This window comes from Saccopteryx leptura, chromosome 11 (genome assembly GCF_036850995.1).
Source record: "Saccopteryx leptura isolate mSacLep1 chromosome 11, mSacLep1_pri_phased_curated, whole genome shotgun sequence".
Taxonomy (NCBI): Eukaryota; Metazoa; Chordata; class Mammalia; order Chiroptera; family Emballonuridae; genus Saccopteryx; species Saccopteryx leptura.
In genome coordinates, this window is record NC_089513.1 from 41,969,386 (window position 1) to 41,989,319 (window position 19,934).

Here is a 19,934-nt window from a genome sequence, read left to right on the forward strand (position 1 = left end):
ATGCATGGACTCAACATCCTTTACAACACAGTGGCTTCACAAGTCTGTCTCCTCCCTTCCTTCCTCACTAGGAAGACAAGGTGATAAATGTCCTAAGAGTCCTATATAGTGTGGTAGGCGTTCAGTGGAGAAATTAATTCTGAATTTGGGGAAGAGGCTTGGCTGAGGTCTTGGGCTAGAGCAGGTGTTCCCAAACTTCGGCCTGTGGGCCGCATGCAGCCCCCTGAAGCCATTTATCTGGCCCCCTGCCGCATTTCCAGAGGGGGCACCTCTTTCATTGGTGGTCAGTGAGAGGAGCACTGTATGTGGTGGCCCTCCAACGGTCTGAGGGACAGTGAACTGGTCCCCTGTGTAAAAAGTTTGGGGACCCCTGGGCTAGAGCAACAAACAGCCAAAGGTGTGACAGTTCTTTTTCATTCAAGCTGTACTCTTCCTCATTTCTGAACACGTGTTCTGTGTCATACCAACAAATACAGAGATTGTGTCAGCATTAGCCTTCCTCCCTGCTGACACGCAGGTGCACCCAATTGGGTTGAGGAGGATGAGGGGGGAAAATAACCGATATTGTTAATGCCTTGAGAGGAAAAGATTTTCAAAAGTGGATAATTTAACAGCATTCACATCTTCTGGGTATTGTTTTCAAGTTTAACATTTTACCATATGCTGAGATTTCCTCGTAAATGTCTGGGTTAAGTTTAAAAGCGCTCTACTGGACTTTCCCAAAGAATCCACATGTCTAGGAGTCTGACCACTGCTGTTCTTGACAGCCCTGCCAATGTCTGGGAGCAGGGGAGCCTGAGAGTCAGGCCAACTCTTCCTGGAGGCCGAGCTGCCCTGCCCAGCCCCGCCCACTGCATTGCTCGGAACAGTCTCCGTGTTTCTGCCCTTGTGGCCACTGTCTCAGCTCTACTCTCCAGTCCTGCCACAGCCAGAGCTGCTTTGGGGTAGCAGACGGAGCTGACCGTGGAGGAGAAAGCAGCTTCTGTGCAGCTGATGGGCCCTCACTCTCTTGTGTCTCAATAGACTGAGCCAGGCGGTCGTCTCTGCCCCATGACCTCTTGCTGCTTCTGCTCCTTCCCTCTCTGTTTCTCCTCTGTGGAGATGAGGGGGAGAAACAAAGAGAAGCAAAATCAATAAATGAGCTCTTAAAGAGTAAAAACATTTGATACATTTCAACAAATGAAGCAAACATTTGTTTCACATTTAATAACAACAACAACAACAAAAAAAACTGCCCTGGCCAGTAGGCTTAGCAGTAGAGCGTCGGCCTGGCATGTGGAAATCCCGGGTTCGATTCCCGGCCAGGGCACACTGGAGAAACGCCCATTTGCTTCTCCACCCCTCCCCCTCTCCTTCCTCTCTGTCTCTCTCTTCCCCTCCTGCAGCCAAGGCTCCGTTGGAGCAAAGTTGGACCAGCACTGAGGGTGGCTCCATGACCTCCACCTCAGGAGCTAGAATGGCTCCGGGTACAATGGAGAAATGCCCCCTAGTGGGCTCTATGGGTGGATCACGGTAGGGCACGTGTGGGAGTTCGTCTCTCTGCCTCCTGCTTCTCACTTCAGAAAAATACAAATAAATACTAATACTAATACCACTACTACTAATAATAATAAATAACTGCTCTTTACAGGGTACTTACCATACACCAAGCATTGTGCCAGACACTTGATATAGATTATCTTGACTGAGTCACTTCTCAGCCATGTGATATAGGCAACTGGTAGCCCCATTGGCTAGAGCAGGGGTCCCCAAACTACGGCCCACGGGCCACATGCGGCCCCCTGAGGACATTTATCCGGCCCCCACCGCACTTCCGGAAGGGGCACCTCTTTCATTGGTGGTCAGTGAGAGGAGCATATTGACCGTCTCATTAGCCAAAAGCAGGCCCATAGTTCCCATTGAAATACTGGTCAGTTTGTTGATTTAAATTTACTTGTTCTTTATTTTAAATATTGTATTTGTTCCTGTTTTGTTTTTTTTACTTTTAAAATAAGATATGTGCAGTGTGCATAGGGATTTGTTCATAGTTTTTTTATAGTCTGGCCCTCCAGCGGTCTCAGGGACAGTGAACTGGCCCCCTGTGTAAAAAGTTTGGGGACCCCTGGGCTAGATACATGGTTCGGCTAAGGTGAGGTTAAAGAATGTATGTCAGATTACACAGTGTGTTAGTGGCAAGGCCAGGCACCCCACCCACCACTGAATGGTTGCAAAGCCTGAGTTTTTACAATCCCTCTACCACCATGCAGGGTAAGACAGACTTTATAAATACTCTCTCTTCTATCTGCTCCAGTGTAAGTCAATTTAAGCCTCCAGTAGAGGTCTATATTTGCTAGTATGCTAGGCCTACCAAGTGTGTGCCACACACACGAGGAATATTCCTCCCGCTGTGGAAGCCGCTTCCCGTGACAGTGGAGACATGACAGATTACAGAACTGGATGCAGGGAAGGCCCGCCAGCATTCAGATGGCAAACCTTACTTTGGAATAAAATTTGTTTTTTTTAGTGGCTGACCAGTCATTTTCTAAGTATGCTTGAAAATTAATATTTAATCAATGTGCAAGGAGGCTTAATTGCATTTGTGACCCGTTTGCTCACATATTTGGGAGGGTACAGATGAAAATGGAGAACACAGTAGATGCAGTTTACTGCCAGAGTGGAACTTTACAGTCGTGCCAGGGGACCTTTTGGTAATGTTTGTAATGTGCTGCTATTGTGATTTAGGAAAGAAAAATGCTACTGCTGGGCTTTATTTTCAACAGATTTTTTTTTAAACATCAATTAATGCAATCAAATGTAGTACAGGGAAATCTAACTTTTTATTTACATTTCTGGGGGCCAGGGAGGGTTTGTTTGTTTGTGTTAACTCCAATCATTTGAGCTGTAGAGTATATGGTTTTCTTGGTAGTTTCCAAATCAACTCAGTAAGTTCTGTTTAACAGTCTGTATAAAACTCTCCACATGAGGACGAGAAAACGGCCTTGTAACTGGTTCCATTTGTTGGGAAACAAATGATTCTGCCTTCTTGCACACAGTTTGAAAATAATGACTTTTTTTTTTTTTTTTTGGTCTTTAAAAACAGATTTAGTTAATAAAATGAATCATATTGGTTTTTCTTACCCATACCAGAAAATTTGAAATACGATATTTCTTCATGAATCAGTCAGCTGTTGGAATGCCAAGTTTTCAACTCAGTCTTAATGGTTTATTTTAGTGTCCTTTTAAGGTTTAAGACCAAACAGATGATGCTTTTTTTTTTTTTTTTAGGTTATTATTTTCAAATTCATTAAGATGATCAGAAAGGTCTGTGCTGGAAGTACATTTTTCTAATTCTTCCCCTTCATGTGACCCATTGCCTTAACTAAACACACATTATCAGCACAAGCTGCCGGGTGATCTCTTATCAGGGACCCAGTCAACTAAGGATTGTAGATTATTTACCTAAAAATTTGGTTTCACATTAAAATTTAGTTTTTCTCTTCCCCGTAATCTATAGCCTAGACCCAGGTTCGAGCCCAACTGACCTATCAAGCTCTTCCTAGGATTTGGGTTACCGTGAACCCATCTAAGTTTCCAAGCAGATTAACTGCCAATCCAGGCATATAAACCCATACCAGACATTTTGATCATTGAGAAATGCTATGTAAAGATAAGGAATTGTTATATTTATAACCATGCTCAGGTAGAGATAATGAGAGGAAAATGTACCATTTTAATAGTTTTAGTAATGATAAGAGCCTCCTTATTGTGGGGATTTCAAAAAAGAGGAAGGCCTGAGTTTGAATTGTGTAGACCAGTGATTTTCAACCGGTGTGCCAGGGCACACTGAATGCCACAGATTTTTAAAACATGCACTACCTATTTAGTGTGGGGCACTGACCTCTTTTCGCTTAGATTGTCAAATAAAATAATGACAACAGTCAATACAGATTGGCAAAAAATATATTTTTTTGGTGCGCCACAGACTTTACTAATTAGCTTATGTGTGCCGTGAGATGAAAAGGTTGAAAATCGCTAGTGTTAGACACTTCATTCAACTTCTTGTGCTTAAAAATCATGTTGGCCTAAACACAAAGAATGATCTTCTACAGTAGATGAGGTAATATGTAGACCTAATCGGGTGAGTTAAGGCCACAGTGACGGCTTTCATTTAAAATTTCTCTGCTGTTATCATTTTAAGACAGAATTTCTAATATTCCTTTCAAAAGAGAGATGCCTCGATTCTAGGTTCTCTGTGTATCACTTGATTGCCTTCTTCTTCTCTCTCATGTTGTTCCCTTTCGAGGAGGCGTCCACCTGTATTCTGGGTGCCACTAGGTAGAGTGACAAGGCTCAAAATGGGCCAGTGGGACCCAGATGCCAAGCTAGCACTTCTTCATCAATCATGTTCTCACTGTAAGTGTATTCTGACAGATGGTCATAGTTACGTGTAATTCACTGAGATTTTACTCTATTTTTAATTCTTTGAAATAACCTGGGCCAATTTTGATTAAGGAAACTTCTCTTCCTATTCTAGAGAAGAAAATTTATTTTGTTACTAAATACTAATCTATTTTTCTCTAATTATATTAGTATCCATGCGTAGTCAGTTCTTGTGGATGGTTGAAAATATACTAAACATTTATTTCATTCCTTTCTGTACATGCTAATATGTATTTCTCCACTCATTGTAATTTCTAAACTGTCTTTCCTCCAGTGTTAGAGAAAGGAGAGCATTCACTGCTGCCTTCTATATAACTGCTGGCCTTTTAGCTTACCCAACAATTACTATCCCGCAAAACTATACAAACTATTTACTTCTCTCCAGATTGTTAAGTATAAAAACTCGCATGCTAATCTCTGTCTTTAAGAAACCAAACACGGCCACTGCTTTTCAGAAGCAAAGGAAGAATCGGAGGCCATGTCATCACCCTAGGTCACCTTTCACCCTGGACTAGTTTGTGTTTTTCTATACCAAGGATGAAATTGACAAGTGAGCTTAAAATGATTTGCTTTCAGAAAAGACATAAACTTTCTAGTTGTAAGAATCAAATTTCTACTTAGATTGTTTAGACAGCATTGGAATTCTATGCTATTTGCGTCACATACCAGGCAGGTGCGAAGTAGAGCATTTCAATAAATAAAATGTTTAAAGCCATTGACAGATATTTTAGTGACATTTTTCTCAATAGATTTCCTTTTGTGTTAGGAAATTATCAGTCTTTGTATATTGACACAGTATACAGTATTTAAATTTTTAAAATGCATCTTGAATGAGCAGGTTCGGGTTTTTGAAATATTGTTATAAAGATGGGATTAAAAATTTATTGTGCCCAAAGCATTTTTATTATTTGGCATTATAGTCTTAGAAATATTTAATAGCTTTACAGAAGGTAATATGAGGAATGGTTGTCCGAGAAAGATCTAGCCTTAATTATTATGTCTCATTCTTCATTTAATAGATACACTTATTAACTAATCCATGGTTTTTGTTAGATCTGTTTCATCGTCCTTAGCATTGGTTTTTGACCTAACAAGACACCTAGGAATATCTGCCTGTTGACTGTTACTTCCAAGCTAAATAGAAGTAAGAAAGAAATCTTTGTTACAATATACAGTATATATTTTGTGACCTTCCTTTCTTCATTCTTCTGTCCCTCTCTCCTTCCCTCCCTCCTTTCCTCTCTCTCTGTCCCTCTCCCCCTTCCTCTCTCCTTCCTTTTCCCCATTTTAGTAGATAATAACTCACTTACCTTGACTGACAGGAAACAGACAGAAGACAATAGAAATGAATATGACTCATTGATATGCCAGTAACATCTCAGCTTCATCCTACAGTCTAGATGTGCTGGTGTGTCCAGAATGATGCCCAAGAGAGGAAAGTAGGTTATGAACATATTGAACTAAACTATTTTCCATACATAGGTATGGAGTTACCTTTTCAGTAAACCACACACTTAGGGATATGTCCAGTTTCTTCCCAAATACTCAATTTGGTAACATATCAGGGAATGATTCAGGCACTTAAAGAAGCAGAATTAACTACAGGAGAATATTATAATTCCATAAAGGAGAGCTCAAGCCCAGTTTCCACAGGGTGATAGCTGAACCAAATCATTGGGTTATTGCCATTGAGAGAAGGCATCAGCTTCTCTCATGGTTCAGTCATGGTTGCCTTCTCTGTCAGAAGTTGTATAGTCATGAGTGTTACTTTCAGATTGACAGCTTAGACCAAAGTGCTTTACCTGGAACTGTGTTCCTTGCTCCTCAGCACAATCTGGAGATATGGGGAATTTCCATTACCAACGAGTGCTGCAGGTTAGCTCAGGCTCTGCTTTCCTGAGCGGAGAGGAGTGCTTTCACAAGGGCAAGAGAGAATTAGATAAGCAGTTCCTAAGTAGACTTAGGAACTAGGAGATGAAGTGGACTGGAAGGAATTCCGGCTTTGTCTTGACAGGTAGCAAAGGAATGACCAGACGCCATGGAAATATGAGTAACTCCTTACGTGTCAATAAGCCATCTAGGAAAACAGTAACTTTTGCTTTGCTTAACTGATAACTGAAATTGTTCCACTTAATAGGTAGGAAACTTTTTTTAAGTGAGGGTTCGGTAGAACTGTATAGTATTGGATTTAGGATCCCTGAATCCTGGTACTAGCCATGACCAAAATACTTTGCCATGCTGAGTGCGTCGGTTATTACTTCGTCGCAGTTTCCTCATCTTTTGAACAAGCCCAGAGTTAATTGGACCATCCCCTAAGCCCCTTCTAACCTGTATCTAATATTCCAGTGTTTAGCTAAATATATAACATTTACCCTTTCTTTTTCCTACGCATTCCTAGTTTATTGCTTCTCCTTCATTTTACATGAAAAACCACAATGATCTGGGATCTTTGACAATACTTGCACCAACAAATACAGCTTCCTAAGGCATTTATTAGAATAGTTCCTAGTGAAAGGATAAGCCCTCCCATGCCTTCACAGTGCTTCCCATATCGTGTCCCAGCTTTCTCTCAGCATTTGGGAATGTTACTTGTTTTGGGAGGGATGGTAATCACCTTATAGTAGTTTTATGTCACCCTCTATCTTCTTTCAAGCATAAAAGCTTAATCCAAGATACGGTCTGGAAAAAGAAACTCTACATTGATTCATACTCTGTATTTATTTTTCTTTTATGTGTGTTGCAGGTTTTTTTTTCCTTTGCTAATATATTTTGACACCTTATAGTTGTAACCCACTGTTCTCTTTATTTGCTTATTGTTATTAATTACATCGTGGTTACGTAGTTGGCGGCTTGAACCACTTGGCTGTAAAGAAATTCATTTATCATTATTGCCATTGGAGCCACAGAAAACTGCCAGCCTTCTATTCAGAGATGAATGCTTCTGAGCTCCCATCCAGCAAAATTTTGAACGTGGGTCAAATCCTTAACCGCTTTCTTTCTGCTGCTACCCTTTGCTGCTGCTCTGTGCACTGAGTTCCTTCACTTTCTCTCCGCTTTCGTGTTCAGTCCTTGATTTGCTGCCCTTTCTTTTTCTTTTTTTTTTTTTTTTTTTTTCATTTTTCTGAAGCTGGAAACAGGGAGAGACAGTCAGACAGACTCCCGCATGCGCCGGACCGGGATCCACCCGGCACGCCCACCAGGGGGCGACGCTCTGCCCACCAGGGGGCGATGCTCTGCCCCTCTGGGGCGTCGCTCTGCGGTGACCAGAGCCACTCTAGCGCCTGGGGCAGAGGCCAAGGAGCCATCCCCAGCGCCCGGGCCATCTTTGCTCCAATGGAGCCTTGGCTGCGGGAGGGGACGAGAGAGACAGAGAGGAAAGCGCGGCGGAGTGGAGAAGCAAATGGGCGCTTCTCCTGTGTGCCCTGGCCGGGAATTGAACCCGGGTCCTCCGCACGCTAGGCCCGACGCTAGGCCCGACGCTCTACCGCTGAGCCAACCGGCCAGGGCCGATTTGCTGCCCTTTCAATGAAGTTTATGTATTAATCTCAGCACTCTATTTAGGGGCCTGTCCAAAAAGTACCCTTTTATTTTCTCTCCATATTCCTCACCATAAATTTTCCTTCTCAGAATGTCTTTTATAATTTCAAAAAAACATTCCTGCCTTTACAACTTTCATTTTAAAATATTAACGTTGATTGGACAGAACCTTAAGCCCCGCATTTTCCATGAAAGCGATCATTATGGCTTAATATAATAATTATAAACCTCTTCTACCCACACTCTAAATAATTCGATGTATTGCAATTCCCATATTAAGAAACTGGACTGGCAGTATAATGGGTGAATGAATGAATGAATGAATGATGTACATTTGCACACGTGAAGATGTGTACTTGCACATATCCAGCTACTTCCTGATATCTGTAGTTTCTTTAAATCTGGGCTTCATTTAGAATTCATGACCCCACAGTCGCACATGCCAGGGAACAGCCAGGCCGGAGTGCGGCTCCTCTGCCTTCTGGCAGCGTGACATTAAATTCACACTAGTTAAGCCAACTTAAATTGAGCCTCCTTGAACCTTCCTAAATAAAACTAGTGGCCTTAATTACAATCAGGCAATTTAAAGGTTATGGAGCTCTAACTAGTACTGCAGTATATCACTTTAATAATGCACAGGAAAATTTCTCTAAGGGGTGGCATCGTTTGATTAGAAGAATTCAAGTTTCACAGCACATTTCCAGTAAACTGTTTTTAGAAATCTTATTGCGTTTATTGCTCCATTACCTTTTTTTTTATTCTTCAAGGCCAAGTTTCTAAGGTCACACCAGTAGAACAATAAAATGTGAGTCATTTGCAAACAACGTGCAGTATTGTGATTTTTTTTTTGCATTGCTTCTAGTGATTTTCTGAGTATTGCCACCAAGCAAAAAGAGCAAGAAGATAAAGTCCCTTGGAAATCTGAGAGATTTGGGTCCCCTTTCTACTCTCATGCCCTACTGCAGATATGACCTATGCTCTATGGTGAACCCCTATTCTAATACCACAGTTTAGGAATAAAGATGTCATCTTTTTGATAATCATCGATAATGTAGTTTCTTAGAAAGATCATTCGCTTTGGAAATGCCCAACTAGTTTCTTGTCTTAAACCTGTGGGCACTTTTTAAAAACCCCCTAGTTGTTAACATCCATAACATTTACTGAAGCTGGTGCACCTCATTTCATTTCTTTTGTTTGATTTGGGGTTTTTTTGGGGGGGAGGGGGGGAGGTTGTTTTCTTTTAAAAATCATCAGCAGTAGTAAGCTTTGCTTTCTAGCAAGAATAAACAGCTTGTCAGTGTTTGGAGACTTTCTCTTTCAGCTAACTAGTGGCTTTATGACAAGAAGATTTTTAAAAAGAAAGAAAAGGCCCTGACCCTTGCCATTAACTTAGCACAGTAACACGAAAACGTGCCTGACAAGCGCAGTGTCCAGTGTGTAGCCAGTGTTGCTGGCCCACTGTGTGGAATTAATATCGACTATTGCACCATCTCTATTCTCGAAGACGTTTGCCCGAGAGATTTAACTCTGAAGCAGATTACATTTAGTTTTTGCTGCATGAACACTCCTCTTTCAACTTTACCAATTTGTGTTTTTTTTTTGTACAGTACTCGAAGGTAAATATACCTGTACTTCCACCAGTGCCAGAAGTCCCAGATGTGAGGGCAATAATAGTAGGTATTTAATATCAAACAAGAGAAATTGTAAGCAACGAGTGAAATAATTGCATACATCTGATTTAACCAAATAGTTCAAAGAATGGGCCTTTGTGATACAAGAATACATAACTATTAATAAAAATTGTTTAAAACATGAACTGTGGGTTATAGATATATGATATAGATATAGATATTTCTCTGTAACTTGGGACAAATAATAGTTATGCCCGTTTTATATGGTTCTTTCTTGTATTTCAGGTATAAAATGTGTAATAACATTTTTTCTCTTGAATTAAAGTATTAAGTTTTGACTCCTGAGTTTCTTGCCAGAGAAAAGCTGGCCGATAAGACCGCTGCTCCGTTAATGCTTTTTCTCCCAGAGCTTTTGAATATCATTTAAGGGAAATAGTGGAGACAAGCAGTATAAAGTACTGGCTAGTCCAAATTTGTCATATGCGTAGGGTCTAATGTACAAAGGAAAGGAACAAACTTTGGAAACTCAACTGATAAATAATAAATATTGTTTTGGTGTTAGTCTCAGCATTTTATTCTGATGAAGTCAGATGTAGGACCAGCTAAATATATATTTCCCATACATTTAATAAAAGTTTGAGGGCCCAATGATGACCTGTGTACTGTTCTAGGTACTTGGCATACATCAATGCTCAAAACAGACCAATGCCCTGGCCCTCCTGAAACAACTTGTAGCACAAATTGATGAATAACTAAGACTGAGCTCTTGGCACTTTCTTGGTATTAAGATGTCCTGGACTGCCACCTCTCCACTTTTAATGGACAGGGCCAGAGCTGAAGTGCATTACTGAATTGGGAACTGTTAAGTCCAATCATATTGTGTGTCTGATCACTATGGGAAATGGAAGGGAATTTTTTATACTGTCCTTACATGCTCACAAACTAAATGTCAAGGCAGAAAATAGAGCAGCACTCAAGATTAGGTGGTGAAAAGCTTTGTAAAAGAAAAAGGGTTACTTTCATTTCTGCATATGAATGTAGATAAAGGAGAAAAGTCTTCGAGGAAACTGGATCCCTTTCCATGGAATACAGTGACATATACTTAAGTCAAGGCTTTATATGGGAAGCTTTTTTTTTTTTTTTAAACTATTTTAATTTCGAAACAGACCTAGAGGATGGACTTCAGATTCAGTTGGTCTCAATTTTCACTCTCACCCTGTCCCCCTTTTGCCTTCTTTTGGACTAACATAATTTTACTTTAAAAAATAAAACCAGAAATCCGTGTATGACTTTCTTCTTTTCTTGGTTCAGAATGCTTTTTTTCTTGGAGAGGGGGCAAAGAGGAGCTCAAAGTGATTTTTTTCAGTGCCTTACTGATACATTTTAAATGAAAACATTCAGAGCCCAAGTTTTTACCTTTCAAGTTACTTGCTGGCACTGTGTGTTTTCTGAGACTCGACTCTGGGGCCTCTGTTTAGATTAGGAAAGCAGAGAAGAGAAGGATGCAGACCTGGGGGCACAGACACACTAGCCAGGATGGAAAGGTACCTTGCTTGAGTCTACATGCTTCTCCCTAATTCTGAACTTGTGCCAAAATATCGCTCCGAAGTCCCCACAGGGGGAAGGGAGCAACCTTTTTAGTGGGCTGTTTGTTTTATTGTTTATTGTTTCAACAGCATTCCAGTGTTTTCTCCTACAAGAGAATATTCTAATAACTACTAGTCAGAACCGACAATAATAGCCAAGGAATTGGACGATATTACATCTCAGAGCATCTGAAATCCCACTGCCTGCCTCTCCCATCCCGACCCACCTGGACCTCCTGCTTGTTTCCAAGCTGCTGATGTTTATGGGGCCCTAGGCAGCCCCTGGGCTCTTCAAAATCTGCTGGGTACAATGCAGCCTACCCCAGTTGAATCGTTTCCTGCTCTAGCCCTGCTGATAATGAGAAGTTCAAGATGGGAAATAACAGTGTCAATATCAGTAGCTTTGCTTATAAAGTCCAAAAGCATTGTTGCCTTTAGACCACTGGCCAAACACCGGTGCTAACTGAATTAAAACACAGATTTGCACCTTGTCGGTCTCCTTGAAATAAGCTGAGACGTGGAATGTGTATCATTTTCCTTTTCTTTTTTTTTCTTGAGATACCTAAAGGCTAGGCACTTGATACGTCAGTAATCAAAATCAACGTGCCTGGTGCTCATTTACTCGTAGTAGTTCCAATGCCCTTTCTCTCCCATTGTGAGGCTCATGCTTATAACCCATCTTCCTTTCCTGTGTGGCATCGGAAGACTGGCAGTGGCAGATGTCCCCATGTTGCCAGGGAGAAAAATCCAAGAAGGTGCTAGTGTCGGTCCTCAGGCAACATTCGTTTTCATGTTACAATGTTGCAAAGAATAGGGCAGAACTTTTTAACCAGTGCAAAGCAAACGTTCACACAATAATCAGTATTCTGAAATTCTGCCTTATTTTGGAAGGCTTAATGACTAATCTACTGGCAGACTTTGAGCCCTAAGTAATATTCTCCATTGCCAAATTAGCACCTCGGTGAGTTTATGTTACAGTTGTGAAATATGTGCAGTATAGAACGCAACAAATTACAGTGGCCTGAGCGCTGTGGACCCAGAAAGATGTGATGGCTGTGTGCATGGCAAATTACAGTACAGCCTGCCTATTTTTCTACGCCTGGTTTCTAGGGTGAGCCAGCGTAGCCGAGGGGTGAGTTTTGTCATGTATGGCTTTTCTTTCTCACTCCTCAGACCCCAAGCTTATAAATGTGTGCTTGGAAATTAACTCAGGGAAGAGGAGAAGCAAAGGGAAGGGTTGGGGGTTGGAAATTGGTTTAGGGCATAGTTTTCTTGGATTTAAAAAAATATATATATTGGAGGATATGTGGTACACACATTTGAACTGGAAAAATTACAACTGCAGGGCATCTGATGCTGTGTTTGGATTTCGAGGGCAGAGTTCACTCCCACTCAGATCAGTGGTTTTTGAGTAGGGTCCCTGCCATATGATGATGCGCCAGGAGGAATTTATGTCTTTGGACTTTAGCCTGTGGATGAATGCAGTGGAAGAGGTTGGAGGACCCTTTGGCCAGTCTCGAGGGTAAATGAGAGAACCATTACACATTGGACCTCCGTAATGGCTGCAGTGTTGATCAGACGATATCAGGGGTCCCCCAGTGATTCCTGGCATAACAGCTACGTGTAAGTCAACCACTGAACATTTGCTTGTAGCTGCGCTAGACTTCTGTTTTTATTGAGGGAAAGGAAGTATAAACAGGGAACACAGAGTCTGGAGGCTGCTTACAGGGTTTCTCTGGTTTAGAGCTATATTGAAATGTCAGTGTCTTGTGTTAGGTTAACAATTGCCATGTTGGAACTTATAACTTGAGTTGTGCTGGAGCATCCAAACGGTAACCAGTATTTTTCTGTTACAAAACTGGCTGATTAATGCTTGTGTTGGTCCCGGTTTTATAAATTGGAGAGATAGCAATGATCATTCCACTTTGAAGTAGCCTTTGTTCTTATAGTATATAGTTTTATAAGTCACTACCACATTCTCAATTAAGGCGATGAGGTTTATTGCCGTTATGCATTCAGACTCTGTCCTTTGAAATATTTAGGATTGGAGTAAATATTTACACTAGCATCAGTCTCTTCTATGTAGACTGGATTCCTATTTACGTTAATGTTCATACTTAAATGAAGATTAGTAAATGGAAATAATTATTGTAGCTGAAATTTATATACATGTGAAATTATTTATTAATTATACCCGAACCATCTTTGGGCGTGCTTTAAAGTGGTTGGCCAGGACAGGACGTTGCTGGCCTCCAGTGCTCAATGATGAGAGCTTCACTCTTGCCTTTCCTGACTCTGGACCAAGTGCTGGCCGCATGGATGCTCCTCATCCCCTCCCCCCACCAGCATACAACAAGAGGGTTTTTCTGTTTGCTTTGGAAAGAGAGATTTATACTGAAAACTCCATATTCTTTAATTACATTGATTAATCTGCACTCTGATGTTTCTTTCTGCCTTCCCCGGTGCTAATTTCTGTTTTCACATATATTTGGTTAGAGTACTTTTCAGTCTAATGCTCAGTGAAGGAGCGTTTTCTTTTGTACTTCATAATATGTTTGTTTCCTGTCTAACTTTTCGGTATCAAAATTTCAGTGTTGTAATCAATCTTTATTAGTTGGATACAAAAAAGCTAATAGTTTTTGTTCTTTGATTTCCAAAGTTACCTACAAAGGCAAACCATGCTCATGATAGAAAGAATATAGATAAGCAAAAAAAAAAAAAAAAGGGAAGAAAAATCTAGACGTTTCATCCATAGATCCCGTCTATAACTCTTAATAAAGAAAAAATAGGGTTGCATTAGCCTATTATATCGTTAATGGAATATTGTAATGGTCATGAAATCAATTGACTCAGAATCTCTTTTTAATAAATGAGTCAGGCTATATTATCCAATTCCTGTCAGCTGCTACCTTTCCAGAGAGAAGAAACGTTTTCTTTGATTGAATTTTTAAAGCTTTTGTTACCTTTAGGAAGTAAGAAGAAAATAAGGAAAAGTGTAAATTGAGACTTCATGGACAAAATCCTGAGTCTCGGGCTTAAGGTCACCTGAAATTGGGGGTGTTGATAGCAGCACCTCACGAACCTAAACTTTAAATTAAAACCACAGTTATTCTTTACTGTTCTTTACTTCCTTATACAAGATAGAAAGAAAAAAGGAGAGAAACTCAGCTTTGAAAGGACACAGGGCTTCACTCCAGCCAGATTCTGCAATACTGAGAGTTTTTGGAAATTCTTTGAAAATTGAGATATTTCTCTTAGGCACACAGTATAAATATTAGAATGCGTAAGAGTACAATTAATCATCCGTTAAACACAGACTCTGAGTAAGGATAAACTTTCAAAATTCTTACTATAAATAAGTTTCCTTAGTTTGCTATTACCATCTATTCCCCCCTTCTTCAATTAAAAAATATATAAAATGAATTCTGCTAACCAGTTGTAAAAACGTTTTGCGTCCCGCATTTCATTCAGTTTCCATCTGACCCTGTGGTAACAGGCAAGGGTGAGCATGGGGAACATGCCTAGGGAAGTTAACAAGGCCGGAGAGGTGTGTGGGCGTGTCCAGTGGCTAGCCTGGAGCATACTGGCTTCCGCTTACCTGTCCTTCGTTGTGAAACAATTCAGATATTTTATTCTATCCTACAAAAGTAACGAGGGAAAGTTATTTGTTGGCAAAGACCTCACTGTGTTACTTAGAAATAAAAGGCAGGCAAAACTTCCTACATGATTTCCGTATTACAAAGTGCTTTCAAACTGTGTCAAGGGCCCTGAAAAGGCTGGATTTGATGGTCATCCTCCTTGCTGTCACTCTGTGCCTTCACAAATAAAGTGTGCAAATCCGGAAAACTAAATCTGCACTAATAATGTGGAAATAGTTTATGACTCGGTGTCACCATTTTGTGAAGTCAATTCACTCTATTTGGATTACTTCACATTTTGTGATGGGACTTCTTTGTTCTTTGGATAGGAAATAAAAATTGATGGCATTTTTCTTGCACTGATACACTTATATCTTTTTGTTTGTTTTCACTTCTGTTATTTTTTCAAATAAAATACGTGTAGTCAAGAAAGAAAATATCACATTAAAGCTCATCCCACTTGCATCATTTACTTTATGTTCGTGTAATAATCAGTCATTAGCCCCAAGAAAACCCACTCAAGCTATAAATGTTACTTAACAAAATAATTCTTGCAAGTTTAAGAATTCTGGAGCAAATGTGGTACACCTGCTCACACCCATAGGGCACATCTTGGTTCGTGTGTGAAACATATGATTTAAAGATAAAATTAACAGTAACTCTTAGTTACTGTTTTACTATCAAAGTAAAGGTATACAGTATTGGGGAAATAGAAAGTGTTTAAATTTGGCAAGTCTTTCTGCTGTTTAACTTACTGACCCAATTCCCTACAATAAATAGTGTTTCTTATGTTTCTTAATATCCAAAATTTGGAAAAATTTGGTAACTTTTTAAATTTAAAAGAAAAAAAAAAGAAAAGAACAGATGAAAAACCCTTGATCTTATATAATCCCTAAAGCTTTTTGTATAACCCCTTGTCATGTCAGTATGCACAATTAAACTCTTTCTTACATAATTATAATCAAGGAATTCATTGTTGCCACCCAAATTCAGAGTCGGTTTTTATCTCTCATGAAATGTAGATAGTGCTGGGTGGCTTAATTAGTGCTTTGCTTCTCTTTTTAAAAATTCCAATCCTCTACTTCTAAAGGCTCATACTTGTGTGAGAAGAAAGATTAGGAATACAAATAGAGTGATTTTACTCTTAGTTAGCTAATAATAATTCACTTTGTAATTGGGCTTTTGTGTTGCCAGTAATATCAACTGGTGAGGAACTTATACACATGTTGTGTTGAATGAAAGGAAATAACTTTGAAGTATAGACTTGTTACCCCCACAGTGTGAATTGGTCTTTCATTCCCTGGATCTGGAATATCTGACACAGATGTTCTTTAGTGGCATTTTTAATCATTGCAAACAAGAGAAGATAAAAGTATAGCTTCATAACAAGCCAGGTTAAATTGCAGCCTCTAACCCTTTACTCTTCCTAATAAGTGGTCTCAGTGGTAGCTGGTGTTTGCTTTAGTTTCTCTGCTAAGGTCCCAGACCTGTAGTCAACCTGCTTGGGTTCGAATTCAGACTGCCTCAAGTTACATTTTTTTCTCTAGCATTATTGTCCCTGTGAGTCAGAGCAGTCACTTAAACTCCCTGGGCCTCATTTTCCTCAGCTGAAAATGGGAATAATAGTAGACTTCCACATAGGGTTGTTGTTGAATTAAATGAATTCATATCTGTAAGCACCTAGAACAACAGTTTCTAAATCACAGTGAGCACTAAAAAAGTTTTAGGTTGTCCTTTTTAGGGTGGCTGGTTTTCACTTCTTATAATTGCAAATTGAAACAAGTTAGGATAATGCTTAAATTTTAAATTTTATAAACATTTTAATGAAGGAAATAGCAATGTAAAAATAACAGATTTTATCTATAATACAAATACTTCATTTTATAAAGCAATTGTTATTACATCAAAATATTTTTCTAGCCTGACCTGTGGTGGCGCAGTGGATAAAGCGTCAACCTGGAAATGCTGAGTTCACCGGTTCGAAACCCTGGGCTTGCCTGGTCAAGGCACATATGGGAGTTGATGCTTCCAGCTCCTCCCCCCTCCCTTCTCTCTCTCTGTCTCTCCTCTCTCTCTCTCTCTCTCTCTGTCCCTCTCCTTTCTAAAATGAATAAGTAAAAAATTAAAAAAAAATTTTTTTACTATCTTGTTCCTAAGACATCAAAGAAAAATTTAGGACTAGTCAAAGTAAGTCTAGAGCTCATAAAAGTGCCTTTGGAGAAAGACAGACAGAGTCTAGATTGGGGGTAAAACTGACACTGTCTTACAAAGTAAAGGGAGGAATGAATTGGAAAGATACAGGGTACTGGGAGTGCCAAGCAGAGAAAAGAGCATTTATAAGATACTATAAGCATGAAAAATATATATTTCAGAATAGCCAGAAAAGTTTGTAAGTAGAAAAAGAAAGTCTTATCAATGGGAATACCATTAAGATCCTTATGGTTAAAAATAGAAACTTCTAGAACTTTGTATATAAACCAAAGGAAAGGCCTGAGGAAGAAGCTCTCCATTTTTCAGTTCTTTATTCTAGGATTTTGGAACTACATAGTCCATAAAATTATTATAATTAGAGAAAAGAAGATGCCTCAATATTGATATACCAATTATACTTTAAAAACTTAATGCATTATCCTAAGATAAAATCTGCCTTCTAATAATCTTTGGATTTAAATTTCAGAAATGTTTTAAATTGCTATATTCGTAAATAATGTGAAATAACCAGAAACCATATGTACTACCACATATTTATATTTGGTGATGGAAATAGTTTTGTGTATGCAATTATATACTGCTCACAAAAATCTGGGAATATTTCAAAATGAATCTGAAGCAATAAAAAAAAGCATTTGATTGTTTTTTTTTTTAATTCAACAAGAACATCATCAGAAAAGCAAACGACAGGTCAAAGAAAGTTGTTCAATTATGCAAATGAGATGCAAAACCAACTTTGATTTTATTGGTGAAAATGCACTATACAAAAGGCTGAAAGTACTGGAGTATCTGTCTGTTCCCTGATCCCCTGATTTTTATGAGCAGTTAACTCAGCAGTCCATTAAAGACATGATGGGTTTTGACTTTTCTCTTCGTGTGTTTTCCTTAACAGATGAAGGACTGAACCACGAATGCAAACTGTGCAGCCAGACCTTCGACTCCCCTGCCAAACTCCAGTGCCATCTGATAGAGCACAGCTTCGAAGGGATGGGAGGCACCTTCAAGTGTCCTGTCTGCTTTACAGGTAGGCCAGCCTCTTCGGAAAAGCTCTGGAGAGTTTAATGGCCGCCGCCTCATTCGTGTCCCTCCTACCAAAGCATACTTCCCACTGCTATGGCCTTTTACAGATAGGACTTCAGTTCAATTTGGGGAGAAGATGTTTGATTTCTTCTTATTAGCATTATTGATTGTGGCCTACTTAAAGGCTCGAATGGGCAGTAAGGTTAACCATCAGGATGAGCAAATGGCATCTCGAGTTCACTCAGAAGTTTGCACTTTTCCATTTGGAAAGTGACATCCGTGTTTGGTTCACTTTTTCCTTCTCAACATTGAGAGATTACCAAGGCAAAGACCACCACAAGCACAAAGTTGCTTTCTAATCACAAGACATTTGGCTGAAAGTGCCGCTATGTTGTCAGCACATCTGTTATTTAAAAAATGAAGAATTTTATACCATTTCTCATAAGAAATAAAAATATTGTTACAATCCTTCCAAAATTCTTTGAACTCAAGAACATTTGATGAGGTGTTTACTTCCTATAAAATTGAAAATTTTAAGGTAGACGATATAAATTTACACATTTAAGAAGAAACTTTTATTAGGTGTTGTGGCAGTACTGCTTTTAGCAGCAAAAAAAAAAAAAATGTAAATCAGAAACTCTGATCAAGCCCATAGGAGTTGAAATATGATCACACGCATTTCTGGTACTTCCCCCACAATGACAAAGCTATTTTGGAGAATCCTTTGTGATCATTTTGTATGTGACTTGGACTCGGTGGGTAAACCCCTCAGGGCTAGGTTTCCTTCTTATTTGTCAGAAAAAAAACAAGACAAAACAAAAATATTGTCTCTCGAAATTTCCAGAACAAAACTCCAGGCATTGATTATTAACCTCACTGCATTCAGCCTGTAGCTTTCTGACCTGTAGTGGAACAAGCAGAGAGGGACCATGCTCAGCCCGGATAGCACCAGTCGTACCCAAGTACATGCATGGCTCAGCCTTCAGTGTACGTCTGCGAGACTCTTTCGTTCAATAATTCCATCAGTCACTTCTTCTTTTTGAATGACTTTCTTTATTCTTCCAAATTTGTATTTAAAAAAATCTGTCATGTACTAATTTTCCTGTAACATCATATTTACCTTAAGATACAAGCCAGCAGTCTGGCTTCTTTATAAAAGCTCATAATAAGTCTTTCTAAGGGGAATGGAGGTCATAGATCTCCTCGTGATTAAGACCCTTCATAAAATAGTGCTTTCATGTTGTGGCCAGAAGCCTCGTAAAACGTGCTAAGTTATATGGACGTTAGTGGCCAATCTGTATAAAAACCTCATTTCTTTTGGTTGATGTAGGTAAGAGACAAAAATGCATTCATCATGAACAGTCTGCATTTTCTGGGCTGACAGACCTGAATCGTTTTTACTGTATCTTGAAGTAATTTTAGAAATAACAATTAAAAAAAAAAAAACAACTCTTCCAATGTTAGGTGGGAGAGGAAATCTGAGCATTTTTTTAAGGTAATGAGAAATGTGATTAGAATGTATGACTCACAAGAACAGTATTCTAATATTTTTAGGTTGGCTGGCAATTAGAATAATTTTAATGATTAGAGTAGAGTCAAAGTCAAATGCCAACATCTTTAATAAATCCTCTCCCTGCCTATACAGATTAATATTGTAGATGCAAACTTTTTTAGGTCACAGTGCACCAGGCATCCATCAGAAGTCGGTTCTGCCAACCCAAACACTGCCTCTGGCATATACAATTTAATTATTAATAGTATGTCTCCTAGGTAAACTGTTACACAGTCTTAGGGCCTTGTTTTGTAGTCATTAAAATTGAACATGTTTATATTATTGAAACCCTTGCATTCAGTGTGTAGGCTGAGTTGATCTTAAAGTATCCAAAGAGAAT

General features: G+C 39.3%; 1 protein-coding gene across 6 annotated transcripts in view; it reads left to right on the forward strand.

Annotated features, from left to right (window-relative positions):
• ZNF521 (zinc finger protein 521) overlaps positions 1–19,934 on the forward strand; it is a 317,050-nt gene that overhangs the window by 266,338 nt on the left and 30,778 nt on the right. For 4 of the 6 annotated variants that reach the window (XM_066352804.1, XM_066352798.1, XM_066352801.1 and 1 more), the window contains 2 exons: positions 9,564–9,629; positions 17,915–18,046. In XM_066352804.1, the coding sequence (XP_066208901.1) occupies positions 9,564–9,629; positions 17,915–18,046 (198 nt within the window). The remainder of the gene's footprint in view (positions 1–9,563; positions 9,630–17,914; positions 18,047–19,934) is intronic. The other 2 variants (XM_066352802.1, XM_066352803.1) reach the window with 1 other exon arrangement.